This window comes from Sciurus vulgaris (genome assembly GCF_902686455.1).
Source record: "Sciurus vulgaris genome assembly, chromosome: 1".
Classification (NCBI taxonomy): Eukaryota; Metazoa; Chordata; class Mammalia; order Rodentia; family Sciuridae; genus Sciurus; species Sciurus vulgaris.
The window spans coordinates 43,703,231-43,721,203 of NC_136461.1; the positions used below are offsets into that span (position 1 = coordinate 43,703,231).

At 48.1% G+C, this 17,973-nt stretch overlaps 1 protein-coding gene across 4 annotated transcripts; it reads right to left on the bottom strand.

Annotated features, from left to right (window-relative positions):
* Positions 1-2,914: 2,914 nt before the first annotated feature.
* Positions 2,915-12,590, bottom strand: PARS2 (prolyl-tRNA synthetase 2, mitochondrial). 4 transcript variants are annotated; one of them, XM_079141050.1, is made up of 3 exons: positions 12,526-12,564; positions 10,840-11,011; positions 2,915-8,221 (listed from the first exon to the last, which is right to left on the bottom strand). In XM_079141050.1, exon 3 carries the CDS (start codon positions 8,192-8,194, stop codon positions 6,767-6,769), a length of 1,428 nt encoding a protein of 475 aa, XP_078997176.1. In that variant the 5' UTR covers positions 8,195-8,221; positions 10,840-11,011; positions 12,526-12,564; the 3' UTR covers positions 2,915-6,766. The 4 variants fall into 4 exon arrangements, with proteins under 4 accessions (XP_078997176.1, XP_078997174.1, XP_078997175.1 ...); XM_079141048.1 differs by lacking the exon at positions 10,840-11,011 and having other exon boundaries at positions 12,526-12,590; XM_079141049.1 differs by lacking the exon at positions 12,526-12,564 and having other exon boundaries at positions 10,840-11,646.
* Positions 12,591-17,973: the final 5,383 nt, after the last annotated feature.

The following is a 17,973-nucleotide window of genomic DNA, read 5'->3' on the forward strand; positions in this document are numbered from 1 at the left end:
GGCCTCTGTCCATCCTGGGACTTCTTTCTGCAGAAGTCCCTGCAGCTGCTGTGCCCATAGGGAAGGACCAACACTTGGCTAAGCCCAGTTCACCCTACATGGCCCTGCCCTAGAGATGGCACAACCTCAGGTCTCAGCCATGCGGGCAGCAGCAGTGGTGGTAACAGGAGCACAAGGAGTCAGGAAGGCCAGGCTGCCCTTCCTGTGGGAGGCAGGACAGAGTGTATGGAGGGGGCAGGAACATGAACGGATGCTTCCTATGGGAAACGTGGACCTGACCGTCATCTGGTGACCCTGGCCACAGTCCCTGAGACTTCAGCAGAGCCGCTATTCTCCAACCCCTCCCTGCCCCTTTTATGAAAGGGGGAAATGGAGGCCTGTAGAAGGGGACCGCTGAGGGCAAGGCATGTGCTCTGGCATCTGCATCCCTGACTGAAGGGCAAAGCCTCTTCCATCCCCAGCCCAGGGACCCTCCCTCCCAGAAGGACCAGAGTGTGGCCCTTTCCAGAGTCAGGAATCAGTGACGGAGGCAGTACCATCTGACTTATGTCTGGTTACCTCTGTGGATTTGGACTGGCAGCTGGAGAACTGAGAACTGAGTAGGGGGACAAAGTCCTCCAAAACACAGTGCTGTCAGGTACACAGGGCAGACCAGCAAGCAGTGGTCCTGGCCTCTGGTGACACTGAATTCCCATGCTGTGCTAGCTGCTGTAACTAGATTCTCTTGTTTAATCTAATAGCCACCCTCTTGGGTCTGTGACCCCAGTTTTGTAAACATGGAGGTGGCAGCACACAGTCACACCACTAGTCAGTATCAAAGCCAGCAACTGAACCCATACCCCTCACCCAGGGCCACCATCCTTCTGTCCTCTGTTCCTTCATTTCCTTTCTTTATAAACACTTATCTTGCACCCACACAAGGCATCAAAGTCAGAGGGCATCAGGCAGCTCTGCCTTCAGTGCCCACTATCCAGTGGGCATGGTAAATCCAACCCTGGACTGGAAGCTGCTCCAGTGAAGAGTAAGACAGTGACAACAAGCAAGCCTGTCCTATGCCTACTCAGAGCTCTCGCGGGCTCCTCTTCCCGCATCAGCACTCTGTGACATTCGAGGCCCTGCAGGATCTGGGCCCTCACCCTGCTGCAGCTTTCTGCTTCCTCCCTGACCCCCTAAGCCTGGGTATCCTGGACACAGTTCAGCTCTGCAGCAGGAGGGTGCAGTGGCTGAGGGGCTCACCTCTGCAGCCAGGTGGTCTGCAGTCCAGTTCTGGCCCCATGCTCACTGCTGGAGGTCTTGGGCACTTTGCTTAGGCTCTGTCTGTTTCCTCATCTGCAATATGAGCAAGATAACAGCACCTACCTCATGCGGGTGCTGAGGATGAAATAATCCATGTGAAGCACATGGAACAGAGCCTGCCTCACAGCAAGCTGTTACTGTTCATTCCCCAACTCAGCCATGTTCTCTTAGCTTTGGGCCTTTGCACATTGTTCCCTCTGCCTGGCCCACTCTGCCTCCCACTTGCTCCCCTCTCTTCACCTCCAACTGTTCCTACTGTCATGCTTAATGTCTATCCTTCAGTCATCTCTTGCTGTCTCTTCCAGGAAGCCCTTCCCGGTTCCTCACCAGGTGTCCCCATGGAGCTGCACCATCACTACTCTTTACCACGCTGCATCCTGTTTACTTGATGGTTCCCCTACCTCTTTGTAAGCTGGGTTAAGGGCCTTGAACTTCTTTACTGCCAGGGTCCAGCACAGCACCTGCTTAGCACCTAGTAGGTGCACAAGTAATTACTTGTCAATAGCTCAGAGAAAGGATGAATTCTGAAGACATCACAGGTAGAAGTGATAACACATGATGGACCTGGGCCATGAAGCTGAAGGAGTTTGGAAGTGGGGCAAGGTGGGAGGCCCTCAAGCAAAGCGAGGAGGCTTGAAAGGGCATAGGCTGGCCCAGCTCAGAAGCAATGGCTGCTGCCTACTGAGCACTGGGCTAAGCCAGGCAGCGGCCCAGGTGCTTGTGTAGACTGGCTCACTTAATCCTCCCCACACCTCCGGGAGCAGGCAGTTTCATGCCCCCTCCTGCCTTTTACTTATAGGAAGTGGCACAGAGAGATACCTGCCCAAAGTAAGCAAGCTAATGACAAGCAGAGCAGGCCTTGAATTCAGAATGCTCCTGAGCCCTTCAGGAGCTGTCAGTACTACCAGGCCTCACCGCCTCGAGGAGTTCGCAACAGAGCCAGCTGGCTGCCTTTGCCTTGCTCACTCCAAGCTATAGTAAAGTTTTGACACTCACTGTGTCATGAATGCAATGTCCCCAGCCTGCCTTCCTGTCTAGAATAATCCACTGTCAGCAGAAATCACTGCAGGAGGCTACAGTCAAAATCCCCAGAGCACCTGCCGCTCCATCAGTGAGGTTCTCATCAGCCTGTGAGCTTACTAGGTGAGCCTCAGCAGTTCTACCCTTCCAATGGAGCATCCTCAGTTACTGTCACTCAGTAAGGGCCTCTTTCTCCCAGGTCCTACACAGTTTCCATTAGCTAAGGGCAATTAAGCTCTAACCGTGGGAGCTCATTAGCAGCCTGGAGAGGCTGGTTTGGCGGGCATGGACACCATTTCTGCACATGATTCTGCCTCAACACAGGGAGCCTCATGAGGGAGCCTGAAGTGCCACCCCTTTCTGCTGGCCCACAGTGTACCACCCAGCCAGCAACTATGCACAAAGTATCACTTAATACCACTTAAGGGCAGCTGCTACTTACCAAGCTCCAGCTATGAACAGCACACCATTTCCCCATTTTTTGGCTGAGGAAGTTAAAGTGCAGAGACTCAAGGAAGCATCTTGCAGTCACGTGGCTGTCACATAGCCCAGCTGATCCCGCTCCAGTCTCTAGTCTTAGTCTTACTCTACAATTCAAGTCATTGTTTTAAATTGATATTTGATTTTTTAAATAAAATGTGTGCAATAACATCATGAAATAATTTTCTCAACTCTAGACAAGGCCTTATGTGCCCCTGGATACAATCAATCCATTCTAAAAAGCATCCTGGCATTTTAATATGGATTGTGGGAACTCTGAAGAAGCTTGGCACTCAAGCAGTTAAGCCAATGGCAATTTTAGCAGATTTCTGTAAATTCCTTTATTGATAGTTCAGCAGGAGTTTCTTCCATTAAAACACAGAATATTAATGAAAACCTTGATTTACATTCTAAGTTTGATTTACATGATGGGTTTGTTATGAACCAGCCTTTGTCTCCAAGTATTAATTCTGCTATTTCCCAGCCAGTTGCCTCTGGATCTCCCCAAGGAATGAGCAATGATAATATAGCCTGTACCTGTTATTTTGCCAGCATCCTCATTTGATCTATTTATGGCAAGAGGTAAAAATCAGTGAGTTCAGAAATGGGAGAAAATAAGGTACGCTGTTTGAATATTTCTGTTTTTGCTCTGAGATGAACTCATTCAGTAGGTGTTGCTTAGTCCTTGCCCACAGCACTCCCCAGGAAGGCAGTAAAGCATCCTATAAAGAAAGCAAAAAACAAACAAACAAAAGATGCAGGTCTTGAGCTAAGAGTTAACAGCAGAGCCTGAGCTTCCTATGTGTGGAGGGGTCCCTACATGGTCCAGTGTAAAGGAAAGATTTTCTTTTTTTTTTTTTGGCGGTGCTAGGGATTGAACCTAGGGCCTTGTGCATGCAAGGCAAGCACTCTACCAACTGAGCTATATCTGCAGCCCCAGGGAAAGATTTTTTGAAAGCAGACTAAGGGTTAAGCATTTCACCACAAATGAGCTCAGTCAGCCCCAGATCACTATACAAGGCAGGTGCCATTAGCAGAAGCATTTTACCAATGAAGAATCTGAGCTGTGAAAAAGGTAATTTTCTCAAGTCATGTCCCCAGCAAGTGGTGACTCTAGATTATGTCTCTTCAAGGCTCTTGTCTTTCCACCAAAACTCACTGCCCCTGGCTACCTGATGAAACACGGGCTTAATGATCAGGATGCTGACCTTGGGCAAATCACTGTCTTCTTCATGTTTGTCTCCCTGTTGTAAAATAAGGAGGACAAGTACCAGTTTCAGCAGCCTCAGGCTTTGGTAGCTCACAGGCTGACCCAGTCCTCTTTTCCCCGAAAAGACCTGACCCAAGGGGCCATGGTGCCTACCCTGGCATTTGCCAGTCAGATGGCATGTGGCAGTTCATTCCTGCTTCAGGCTATTTCCCATCTGTAACTCACAGCTGGAGCAGCCAGTTTGATGCTCTCCTCTGTTCTTAAGTTTCGGATTCTACATTATCCTCAAATTGTCCTAGGACTTGCGCGTTTACAAAGAGTTGAAAGTTAATTGGCTCTCTATTCCTGGAATCTGGATTTTTGAAGCGCCATTAGGCTAGCCTTCCATAAATAAGAACAGAGTTTAAAAAGATTATTTGAAGCATTCATTTGCATGGATTCTAATTTCTCACACTTTCAAGGCTAACCTGATTAGACAGACATAAATTCAGTTTTACTTCCTGAAATCACTTTGCCTAGGCAAGGCCAAAGAAGTACAGTGGGAAGGGCATAGTTTTTGGCCAGTGCCCAGATTCTAGCTTTGATCCCTAATAGCAGGGCATCTTTAAGTCATTTGCTTTAACGGAGATTCAGGTTTCCTCATCTGTAAAATGACAATCATGACTACCTTGCAGTTTTAAGGAATGGAAACAGTATGTAAAAATGCCTCACAGCACAGGGACATTGGGCAAGCTCTTGACAAAAACCAGACCAGTAAAAGCTGAGAGCTTGTGTAAGTCTGATAATACCTCACTGAAATTACTCAGAGAAATGCCCAACTATGAAGAGGGTCCCCAAGGGGGCAGCTCTTATAGCAGGAGCTCTCAATCCACTGACCGGCACATGAGAATCACCCAGGGAGCTTTGAATTTCTCGATGCCTAGGACACAGCCCCAACCCAAACCAGAACGTCGGCAGGGAACTCAGGTGATTCCAACACGCAGTAAGGCCAAGACCATTGCCTCGTGACCAGGCCTTTCTAGGTTTGCTCTCAGAATTGTCTCCTGGTCTGAAAACCTAGTATTCCAGTGTTCAAAGGTAGGCCTAGGCGTCATTAAGGCTTGGCAGATACATTCCCTGGGAACCTAATGATGCATGTGCTTTTGGTGGCATTACTCTTGCAGTAACAGCAGTGGTCGTAAGCTGTTGGGCAGCTGTCTAACAGGGCACGGGATAGGGATTGGCCAAGACAAGAGCTACAGCGCACTAGGAAGCAGCTCCCCACCAGCGACAAGACCACCTGGACCGCTGCAGAATGACTGGGTATGGTGATCAGTGCTGTGTGAGGCAGAGGGAAGAACCACTTCTAGAAGCTGTCAGGCAGGTTTTCAGGAGGTGGTGGCTTTGAGCTTGGTTTTGACAGATTCTTGTTAGGCCTGGACATGGAGGGGGACTCCAAGGGGTCAAGGATGGAAACTCTGGTCATGCTCCTAATCTAGTGTGCAGGAGCAGTGAAAGCAGGCAGCATTGCTCTGGTAGCTCAAGTCCACTCCCAGTTTCCCATGGATTTCAGGCAGAGAAAAGCTCTCTACAGTCATTTATTGTGGCTCTGGGATCCAAGTCTGCACCCAAGACAAGGTCACCATGAGGCTTGAAGTCTGCTGCTCACACATGGTTAAAACATAATTTCCCAGCCACACTTTTTTCTTTTTTTGAGTGTGGAAACAGTAGAAAAAGAATGAAAATGAACAGTAAGCTATTATAAATTATTAAAATAGCAGATGTTATTACTGTTTCTAATTAACACGAAAGGCTCAATCTAATAGATTTTATTCAATCAAGAAAATCTGATCTCAGCTACTCAGAAGGCTGAGACAGGAAGATCACAAGTTTGAGGCCAGTTTCAGCAACTTAGTGAGGACCTAAGCAACTTAGTGAGATGATGATGATGATGATGATGATGATGATGATGATGATGATACTGAAGAGCACTGGGGATGTGGCTCAGTGGTATAGCACACCTGGGTTCAATCCTCAGTACCCCAAACCAGACAACAAAACATCAATAAGGAAAACATGATCTCAGTGCTTAAGCCATCTCAGTAGGGTTAGGTCTCTGGAGGTAGTTTTTGGGTTATTAGGCAATTCAGTTTTGCAGGAAACCCAGACCATGGAGGATCAGAGGAACCAGATTCACCAAACATGAACCCCTTGTGGAACCACACAGCAATAGCTTTAAGGACTTTACAGGTATAGTTCCAATTTCTCATGTTATAGATGGGGAACTGAGGCCCAAGTAGGAGAGCAGATGTGTCAAGCCACCAGTGAGCTGGTGGCAATCAGGCCTCCTGACTCTTTCCCTTACATTCTCTGCTTAGCTTCTCAGGGGAGAGGCTGGGAGGCCTGCTCTCTGGACTGAGTGAAACATGAGGCCCTTGGCCTTTTGCCTTTCCCATCCTACACGTGGGAAACTCAGCTGAGAAGGGCAGTGACTTGCCCAAGGGCAAAGTTAGGTCTCTTTCTTGCCTCTCGGCCTTCTAATAGAAGCTTCTGAAATGGTATGTGAAAGGAATGGCTTATGATGGGATGGCCAGTCCAAAGAAGGGAATAAGTTAATGATTTTGAATACAAATAACCTGAACAAAGGACTGGGTAGATACTGGTTTCTCTAATACATTCTCACTTTCCATGAGCTGTCCTGTTTCTGCAGAGACCACCAGGAGAGGAGCATAGGCCAAGGAATGCAGTGTTAGAGTAAATGCCACGCTATGAGACGGGCACTCAGACCACCTGCACCTGGTTCAGGAATTCCATGAGTCCTTCTTTGGTGAGGAAGAGCACCTCACCAGTGTTCTGGCACCAAACCTCAAAATGTGCAGGGTCCTCCAAGGCCCTCTTGCCAGCAATTATCACAAAGGGGTAGCCGAGCTTGTTGGCATCTTTCAGTCTATTTCCAATGGTGAGATGGGTCCTGTCGTCCAGAAGGACCTCCCCATGGAGCTGAGGCACAGCCTCTGTGATGTGGTCGTACAGGTGTCCCATGAGCTCGGCAGCAGCTGCCTCCTTACTGGCTTTCTTAGGGGGGATGAGGCAGACTTGGTAAGGGGCCAGGAGGTGGGGCCAGCGGATGCAGTCTTCTGTAGAGAGAACTTCAATAGCAGCAGCCAAGATCCTTGTCACACCCAGGCCGTAGCACCCCATTTCAGCCAGGGCTGGTTTGCCGTGGGCATTGGTAAACTGGGCATTGAAAATGGAGGAATACTTGGTACCCAGGTAGAATGTATGCCCTACCTCAATGCCTTTAGTTTCAGTCAGTGGGCCCTGGCAGGCAGGACAGTTCATTTGTGACAAGTCTAGTGTCTCCACGTTGGCTGAGAAGCTGCAGCTTGGACAGACTGCAAGCCGGTCCTCTCCAATATCCACTGGTAGCTGGAACTCGTGAGACATTGTGCCCCCAATGCTGCCCACATCTGCCTGGGCCTTGATAAATTGCAGCCCCAGCCTGTCAAATAGGCTGCAATAGGCATCGCATACCAGACTATAGGTCTGCCGGGCCGCCTCTGGGGAGGAGTCGAAGGTGTACATATCTTTCATGTAAAACTCTCGGCCACGGAGAAGGCCAAAGCGGGGCCTGGGCTCGTCCCGAAACTTCCTTGTCACTTGATACAGTAGAAATGGAAGCTGCTTGTAGGACAGTTTCTTCTGGGAGGCGACGAGGGCAGTAACGGCCTCCTCATGAGTTGGACCTAAGCAGTATTCCTTGCCATGCCTGTCTCGAAGTCTTAGCAGCTCCTTGCCCATCAGGTCCCAGCGGTTGGTGGCCTGCCAGAGCTCTGCTGGGTTGAGGCTGGGCATGCTGATTTTCTGGCCCCCAATGGCCTGCATCTCCTGATCTATCACTCGCACAAGCTTCTCCATGGCACGGACAGTGTAGGGCAGGAGATGGTAACAGCCAGGGCTTGCTGGGAGGATCAAGCCCACCTGCAGCATCAGTCGCTGGCTCTTACAGGTCAGGTCACTAGATTTTCCCTCCACAGAGAGCACTTGGTCTTCCCGAAGGTTCTGTGGCTGGAACATGCGGGACAGTATCAAGCGCTGCCCTCTCCCTGGGGCACAGTGGTGACACCTGTGGGAAATGTATCTGGACAGTTGGTGACTGCAGGTGGCCCAGATGGACAATGCTCCACATCTTGTCAGCAGCCCTTCCATGACAACCTGGCACAGGGAAGCAGGCACCTGGAGACAAATGAGTTGTGGGGAATGAGCTTTAACTGGGTTCTGAGTCACCAAGCAGCCACTTAGGTGTCCAGAAAACTTCCAAGACAGCCACTGACTTTGTAGATGTGAATCCTTCTTTCTGATATCCTAGCAGATCAAAGCATTACTTCTCTTACCTTTTATTTCTTTTTTTTTTTTTTTTGGGGGGGTACTGGGGATCAAACCCAGGGCCTTGTGCTTGCAAGGCAAGCACTCTACCAACTGAGCTATCTCCCCAGCCCCCCCTTTTATTTCTTAAAAATTTTTTTTAAAAATCAGTATTTTTCCTGGCTATGAAAGCATGCCAACATGCTGTGGGGACACCACCAGCAGTGACTGCACAGTGCCTGTAATCAGACAGCCTGGATTCCAGGAAGGCTTTTCCCTGCCCATGTGCCTTAGTCCCTTGCGCTCAGTTTCTTCACCTGTAAGATAATAATGATGGGGCCTACCTTGAAGGTTTACTGTGGGAATTTAGAAGAGTTAGGAGAAGTTCTTAGAACAGTATCTGGCACAATACTATGAGCCTGACTGATGTTTGCTATTATTGTAGAAAACTGAGCGAAAAATTGAGAAGAAAATCCAATGTAATCCTTCAGGCAACTGCTGATGGCACCGTGGCAATCCCTTGTCTTTTCAGCAAGCCCCGATCTTCCCACCTCCCACCCGCTCAGGGGCCTCTGCCCTCCTCCCTGCACACACCCTGGGTGGTCCGCATCTCCACTCCATGTGTGGCTTATCTCAAGCTTCAGACCTACATATCCACCCCCTCCCTGGAGAGCACAGCACAGCTTACTTCAATCTCTGCACCCCAGAATAAACTCAGCGTCTTCCCCCAGACCTGCCTATCACACTGAATGGCACTGCAAGCTGTCCCTCACCCAAACCAGAAACCTGGGTTCATCCATTCTGCCCCTTGCTGTGGCCCGCATTCACCAGTCCTCTGGACCCTGTCATTCTTGACCCCCTCCACCTTCTCAGCCTGCACCTCAGTCCGGACCACTGTCATTTCAACAACCAGGCTGTGTACCAGCCTCCTTGCTGATCTCCCAACTTGCATTCGTGTCCTCCTTCAATCTGCTCCCCTACTGCAGCCTCAGGGCAGGTCTCCACTGCACACGTGGTCATAGTATTTGTTGCTCAAAATGGCTTCCTGATGCCCTGGGAGTGAGGTCTAGGCCTCTGACCTTCAGGGCGTGTACAGCATCCCCCTCCTGGGCACGTCTCCTCAGTGCCCTCGCCCTGTTTCAGTTTCCTAATATGCCTCTTAAACACGCTGTTTCCTCTGTGAGAACAGCCCCTGCCCTTTGCATACCAACATATACTCATCTCCAGGCCTGAGGACTGCCGCCCTCTTCCCTGGGGAGCCTCTCTTGTCTCATTCTCCAGACACCAAACAACTGGCTTCTCCTGCACAGTCCACTGGTTCCCATCAAACGCCAATCCCTGTCTGGGGGCCTGCTCACTTCACTGGCTGATTCCTCAGACACTGGGCTGTGTGTGGGCAAGGACCTATCTATCTTGCTCACCACTATGTCCTTGGCACGTGGCAGGAGCTTACTTACTATGTGCTGTCCAATGAATAAGTGTGTATCTGTTATAAGATACCCACTCATTTCTAAGAGCAGTATCATCTTCCACTCATGGACTAAATCAAAAACGATTTTCCTGTCACCAGAGTTGGTTTTCTCTGTTACATGTAATCTACAACAAACAGATCACTTTCTTCTTTTTTTGGTATATATTTGGGAGACATTTCAAGAAGGAAATCAATGAGTCAAAGGGCATAAACTCCTTTGGGGTTCTCGATTTACAGTGCTGAAGTTAGCTGAGTACCACTTTCCAGCACAGTCCCTGCAGCAGAGCTCTGGGGCAGTGTGCCCACATGTTACTGATGCCTCCAGAATCCCCAGCTGGTTACCTTTACCAGCTTCAGGTCCACTTGTTGGTCCCCTTCAACAAGTAGCCTCATCCATTTTCCCTGTGAACTGTACAAATACTAAAAGGTTGGAGACACTACCACAGAGCCCTGGTGTGGCTTCATTGGAGTGTGGCCTGGGAGAAGAAGCACATATGAATTTACCCCTGGCTCCATTTCTTACTTGAAGTCCAACCTTAGGTCAATGGCCCAAGCAAGAATCTCCTTCACCCTTGATGCCTCTTGAAGCAAGAAAGTCTCCATAATTTCTCTCATAATTTCTTCCTTCTGACCCTTACTGCCTTACCTTGGATTAGCCCCTCACTACCACTTGCTACAATAGTCCAGTGATCCTGAAATTCAATGGAGCATCAGATCACTGTGGGCTTGTTAAAACACTGACTATCAGAGCCTGGGAAGATAGCGCCTCCAATCCCAGCGGCTCAGGAAGCTAAGGCAGGAGGATAAGGAGCTCAAAGCCAGCCTCAGCAATTAAGTGTGGCCCGAGCAGTTCAGTGGGACCCTGTCTCTAAATAAAATATAAAAAAGGGCTGGGGATTAAGCAGCCCTGAGTTAAATCCCCATACCAAACCAAACCAAATCCAAACCCCACTGATTGCCAGGTCTCAACATCAGAGTTTCTGCTTCAATAGGTGTAGGGTATGGGCAGAGAACTCACATTTCAAACAAGTACGCAGATGGTGCTGATGTGGCTTGTTCAGGGACCACACTGAAAGAAACATTAGAGGGACCTAGCCATGCATTTGTGCTGACTGGGACTGTAAACTCCATGAGGACAATGACCTTTTCTGTTTCATACCCGGTAGAATCTGCAGCATCCAGCACAGTGCCTGGACACAGTGGACACTCAATAAATGTCTTATCCATGAATTAGCTGAAGGATTCTTTACCTGTCATTTCAGTCTCCATATTACTGATAAAAAGGTAGCTGGTCTGAACAATCCACTGTTTATAATTCATTAACAGCTCCTCATCATAATTTTCTCAGAATGGTATCAAAACTTTTCATATTTTGATCTCAACATCTCTTCCAGCTTTTTATCCCACCAATTCCTTAACATGCCCCACATTACTAATCATTCCTGGAACAGGCCAAACTCCAACTCATCATGCAAGGTTCACTTATTCCCAGAAGCTTCCTCCAACCCTTCAGAACAGAAAGCCACTTCCTCCTCTTAGCTCCTTCTGCACATACCTCCTTGCAGTATATTGTACTGGAGCCACTTCCAAAAAAATGTTTCTAAGACACCTTTGTGTGTTAGTATTGGGGGCAAATGTTTCATGTCCTATTCCTCCATTAAGCTATGAGTTCGTGAAACTTATATACTGTTAGATTTAGGGTCTAGCACAATGCCTAATATTTAGGCAATTATTAATAACATTTCTTGATCAAATGTTAATAAATGAAGAGGAAAGGGATGCAATGATATAATTATCTGTATAATTTAGATAAGAGCTTTAAGCCCTCCCCCACCAAATGTGTGCCTGTTCTCTGCTTATACCAATAGAAGATTAGTATTATCTTAATTTTTCAAAATATTCTTCCCAGAGTAACAAATATGGTATAGTAACGAATGGGACCAAACCTTCAGATCTAGCAAAGAGCCTCTGAGTCATTCAAATTCGGCAAACTTTGTTACAGAGTTCCTACTCTGTGTGGAGCTGCTGGTGCTTCCACATCAGGTCTTTTAAAAGGTTCTCAGACTCCCAATTGCCCAGCAATCCAATCAGGAAAGCTGTACACAAAGTGTTCACAATAGTGCTGGGTGCAAAATAAGTGGCATAGTGTTTACTACTATTACTACGACAACTGTTACACCCAGTTCACAGAAGGAGGAGGCTATGAAATGAGAAATCCCTTGTCAAGCAAAAGCAAATCCGCACAGGGTCAACCTTGAAAGGCAAGGTACACTCCCTGCTCCCAATCCCATAAAACTGCAATGAAACCTCACATCGGGTTCTAAGAACTGGCGAAGCCTTCACTTAGGAGTGACCCTCGTCCACTGCCGAGATCTGCTTTCCCATTCGTAAAAAGGGAAGGTTGGCTCAGTCACCGGATGATTCCCAAGGCCCTTCTAGAGCCGGCACTTCTAGGAATGTCGGCTCTCAGGACCACCCGACGCAGACAAGGGAGGAAGTGCTGCCCTCACTTTACAATCTAGAAAGCTGAGACCAGGTGACCAGTCGGTCAATCCAAGAGTTCATGTGATTGTGACCCCGCCTCAACTCAAGGACCGGACGCACATGGGAAAACGAACACCAGGTCCTGGGTCCCCGCGCCCACAGCCCTTGCTTGACTGCCGCCCTCGCCCGCTCCTCTCCTCCCACTGTCATCCATGCTCACCACCAGCAGACTCCGCCAGTGCCACCCGCTTGTCCGCCGCGCCGCGCCAGCGCGCCTGCGCCAGCTCGCCCTAAGCCCTGCCTCCAGACCTTCTCGCCAATCGCAAGGCCGCGCTCACTGGGACGGGGCGGGGCGCACTGGCCCCACCCCCTCCCCGTGGACACGTGTGTGAAGTTTTCCGGAAGTTTAGTTGAAGAGAGAACCCGGCTCTCCCTGAGATCATGGATTGGCCTGGGCAGCAATGAATAGATCACCATTCCGGAAGTCCCTTCTAGGAATTAGGAGGTATAACTCTATGGTAAAAGCCGACTCCCGAAGGTTTTAAGAGTTCCCTCCCACTACCTCTGCCCACATCCTCCGATAGGAGTACGGCTCTCAACAGTGTGACTGTGACAACCTGCTGGCGACAGTGTAACTACGACAACCTGCTGGGGATCGAACCCAGGGCCTTATGCTTACAAGGCAAGCACTCTACCGACTGAGCTATCTCCCCAGCCCCTAAAATTATTTTTAAAAAATAAAAATTAACACAAAAAATTATAGCGAAAAAATTATCAGGATTTTAAATAACGGCAGAATCTATCAGAAGATGTTAAATGCTTTGGAGAAAAGCTAACTAGGGAAGTAGAATGGAGTGAGGGTTGGAGTGGTGGCAATTTAAAATAGGAGGCTCAAAGGAAACTTCAAGAAGACGACATTTTAGCAAAGACCCTAAAGAGGTGAAAGACAGTCTTGCTGATATCTGGAGAAAGAATGTTCCAGACCCAGGAAACAATATATGCTGCAACCAGAGCAGCATATTTTATAATTCTTCCTAATAACTACAGTTTATAGGATGCCTAAAATATGCCAGACCCAATGTAAGACACTGGTGACTCTGATGGTGAGCCAAGCAGCTCTCTACTCTAGGGGAGCTGCCAGGAACAATGTCATGAGATCAGTGGATGGGGCGGGGACGTCCTGTGGGAATGTGGAGAAGGAGGGCTTCAAGGAGGAGGTGACCAGCCTGAGGAATGAGCAGGACAAGGATGGCAGTGGGAGTGGAGTGGAACATCCCTGCACAGAGACAAGGATGCTCCAGGGCGCAGATTGGGAAAGGATGAGCCAGTGTAAGGGAGGTATGGGATGTGGTAGGAGTTACATCTCTATTTCTTATAGCTCCTAACACTGTACTTGAAACACAGGTCCGAGCAGTTGTTCTCAGGCTTGATTGCACTGGAATCACCATGTGAACCCACCCCCCAACCCACCCAGGGTGCTAGCTGTCCATCTGGGGTGGGCCTGGGCAGCAATATTTTACAGTCTCCCCCAGAATGAGTCTAATGTGCAGCCAGCCGGTCTATAGGAAAGGCACTAGACAACCTGGGGAGGAGAATTCAGTGGGATGGTAGGTGGTAAGAACATCAGAGTCACAGTTGAGCAACATACAGCTGGGCTGGAACATGCCACTGGCACTAGGAGGCCAGGTGAAGCTGGGTGGGCCCGAGGTCTGCATCTAAGAGCCCTGCTTGTCCTCTATGGCCCAGGACTGTGGGAGGGGTTTTCCCTAGGCAGTGCACTTCCAGTGGGTGTACTGGGGTGACAGTCCCCACTCCTCTGTGGCAGCAGGACCAAATCAGCTTCAGAATCTCCCATGATTCACACTTCCAAAGTAGCCTTTTATTTCTCCATGCTCCCTTACACATTATTACATCCCTTCCAATCCTGGAAAAGCCAGGCCTCTGTCTTCTGTACCCTGAGGTGTTAATTATTTCTCAATTAGCAGTTCCTAGGCTGTAGAGCATAGTGGTGTGGAGAGGCCTAATGACTTGCTGTGTTTATAAACCCCCACATCTTCAGAGCACTTACCAGTGGTAACTAATTAATGCTTGCGACCCCCTTGGGAGGCAGGCCAAGAAAGCTGAATTTTACCGAGTTTGCAGAAGGCTCTCCGCCTGGAGCTGCAGAACCTGGTCAAGACAGCCATAGTCAAAGTAGATTTCCTCTCTGCTGAGAAAGTCCAGGGTGGTGGAGACCCAGAGCCTGGCCCTGCCACTGCTAGCAACTTCCTGTGTAACATTTCATATATTTAAGTTGTTGGTGGACCTTTATTTTATTTATTTATATGCAGTGCTGAGAATCAACCCCAGTGTCTCACACATGCTAGTCAAGGGCTCTACCACTGAGCCACAACCCCAGCCCCATGGCTGACTTGTCAATCAATCAGTTGATCAGCAATTTATTGGATGTCTTGTTTTACAGAGTTCACTCATGGTTAAAGCCCCACGAGTTTTAGAAAACACAGAAAACTCACTCATATATTAGTTATCAAAAAGGAAAACAAGCAGGGCACCATGGCACAACCTGTAATCCCAGATACTAGGGAGACAGAGGTAAGAGGATCACAGGTTTGAGGCCAGCCTGGGCAACTTAGTGAGACCCTGTCTCAAAATAAAAAATAAAAAGGGGGCGAGCTGGGGATGTAGGTCAGTGGTAGAGCACCCCTGGGTTCAGGGTTTAATCTCCAGTATTGCAAAAAAAAAAAAAAAAAAGAGAGAGAGAGAGAGAGAAATTAAAGAATGTGGCCACTAATTATTATAATCATTGTTATAATCATTGCTGGGTGAGGTGGTGTATGCCTGTAATCCCAGCAACTCGGGGGCTGAGGTAGGAGGATCGAGAGTTCAAAGCCAGCCTCAGCAGATTAGCAAGGCACTTAGCAACTCAGGGAGATCCCGTGTCTAAATAAAATATTAAAAAGGGCTGGGTACGTGGCTCAGTGGTTAGGGCCTCCTGGGTTCAGTACCTGGTACCAAAAAAAAAAAAAAAAAAAAAAAATCATCATCATCATTTACATTTCCAGAGTCCTTGCTATGGATTGGCCCTATGTACAGGGACAATATTAAATACTTTACACCTGTATCCAATTCAATCCTATAACACTTCATAAAGTATAAACATCCTTGTTATATCCCTTTTATAGATGAAGAAACCAAAGTTCAGAAAGGTTGATTAGCTTGTCCATGTTCAACAAAACTAGTAAAAAGGGAGGAAAGGAGGCATCCTCAGATCTGTCTGATAAACAGTCCAAGGTCCACACTCACAGCTTCCAGTAGCAACTTACTTGTAACAAGCACATCTTGACTCACAACCAATGTTGTGTGAGCATAATGCAAATAGACCCTGTCATCTGAGTTGGTCCCTCTGTCTGGAAAAGCCTGATCTTCAGGGCCCAGTGCAATGGTACCCTCTTTAGGACCCCTTCTGGATCTGGGATATCTCTCAAAGGTCCATATGTTAAAAACTTGGTCCCTAGCTCTGATAGTGTGAGGCAGTGGAGACTTTAGAGGTGGGGCCTAGTGGAAGGTCTTAGGTTATTGGGGGTATGTCCTTGAAGGGGTTGTGGGACTCCAGTTTCACATCTTTCTTTTGCATCCCTTCTATGAGGTAAACAGCTTGCTTTACACATGATTTCCACCATGATGTGCTGCCTTGCCATGGACCCAAAAGCAACAAACCGGAAACTCCAAAACTGGGAGCCAAATAAACCTTTCCTCTTTTAAGTTGACTGTCTCAGGTATTTTGCTACAGTAATGGAAAGCTGACTAACACACCTTCCTTGAAGCTCCACTGGAAGGGACTCTCCCTCTCCTGACATCACTTATGATTTTGTCTGAGTCCCTCATCTGGCCTGGGATTTGTCACAGTTGCATGTGTCTCTAAGTGCAAATCCTTGCTTCCTGACCCACTTCTTACACCTTCATGGGTGATCTACTCAATCTCCCTGAGCCTCCATTCCTCATCCTTAAAACACTAGTTCCATCTCCCTGTGAAGCTGTGATGAAGTTGAAGTGAGCTAGGCATGGTTAGCTCAGTGCCTGCCCGTCTCATCCACAGCCTCATTGTGTCAGGGCAGTGGGGTAGGTTGCAGGAAAGTCAAAGAAAGTGCCTGGTGACAGCACAGGAGTCATGTGGTTTACTGGGGAAAGCCTACAAAAGTTTGGAGACTGCCCCAAGAAGAGTTCAGTGGTGACAGGCTGACAGATAGCACCTCTGTCCCTCACAGTGCTTTGCCAAGCAGCGCCCCCTCCTCCTCATGGTGTCTTGTCCACTGGTGGCTGGCTGGATGAGGGACATGCCCTAGTTCCAGAGTCCCCATTCAGACTGCAGAACAGTCTGCAGTTGGTAGGCTGCAGAACAGTGCCATCTTCAGCATTAGTCTGTGTGTATGAGCAGCATCCCCAGGAGCAACTGTCCCAGCGTACATACAAGAAAGCAGCTTTCTGCAGATGACACTAACTTGCCCTAGTTCCTGTGTGCCTAAGAGAAAGCCAGGGTCCTTCAGCACAATATGTATCTCGACTTTCTTGCCCAGGCTTCCCCTCATTGTTCCCTTAACTTGGCCAGGTTTTGGGGAATAGAAAGAGGCTATACAGGGACATGGTGTCCCCCTTTGCTTTAGGGACAATACACTGGCACATAATCTGGGTTCAGTACTGTTTCCTATTATTATTGTTCATGTGTTGACAGTGCCACTGACTGGCATGTGCCTGGCACATTGTGGGTCATGTGGCACATAACAAAAATGTTATCTAATTCTTCAAAGTGCTTATTACGTAGAGTAGTTCTTATATTCTCTCCTTAGCTAGCTAGGTCGTCCTTGAACTTGGATTTTCTGCAGCTTCTGAGGGTGATATAAAACCTTTTTGTCATACTTAAAAATATTTTTTGGAAGAGCTGCTAATTATATTTTAAAATAAGCTTGGGATGGCATGGATTGTACTTTTTTCTTTTTTTGGTACTAGGGATTGAACCCAGGGGCACTCAACCACTGAGCCATATCCCTTTTCTGTATTTTATTGAGAGACAGGGTCTCACTGAGTTGCTTAGTGCCTCCTGAAGTTGCTGAGGCTGGCTTTGCACTCACCATCCTCCTGCCTCAGCCTCCCAAGCTGCTTGGATTACAGGCATGCACCATTGTGTGGTGGATTTTACCTCCTTTAACATTTTATCCACCGACCCCACTCACACGGAACCCAAAGGAGTTTACAGACATACCAGGATCCAGTTTCAACTTTTAACTAGCTATGTGACCTGGGCATGTAACTAGACCTTTCTGGCTTTTGGCTACTCTATAATGGGACTAGTAGCCTCTTTGAAATGTTGTGAAGTGCAACAAACATTAGAAAACTTTGTAACCTGAAAGTGCTCTGTAATTGTGATCAAAACATACTGAGATCATTTTTTTTTTTGTAAGAAGACCTGTGTAATGAGATAATGATGGATAAGTCATTAAGTGGGAAAGCAGTTGAAGGGCTAGTGGTCATTCCAGTCTTAACTGTGCACACTGCTCCAGCCTGGCCCTCTCATCTGTCATTCCTCTTCCTGGCAGCTCCCCACCTCTGTCCCCATGGCTCACTCCTTCACCTCCTCAGGTCTCTGCTTGAATATCACCTTTGCAGCCAGGAC

Coding starts and splice junctions, on each gene's coding strand:
- PARS2 (XM_079141047.1), bottom strand. CDS start 8,971: ATGGAGTGGAGATGCGGACCACCCAGG. Junction 8,222..8,944: donor GGAGATGCGGACCACCCAGG/GTGTGTGCAGGG, acceptor ATTTGTCTCCAG/GTGCCTGCTTCCCTGTGCCA.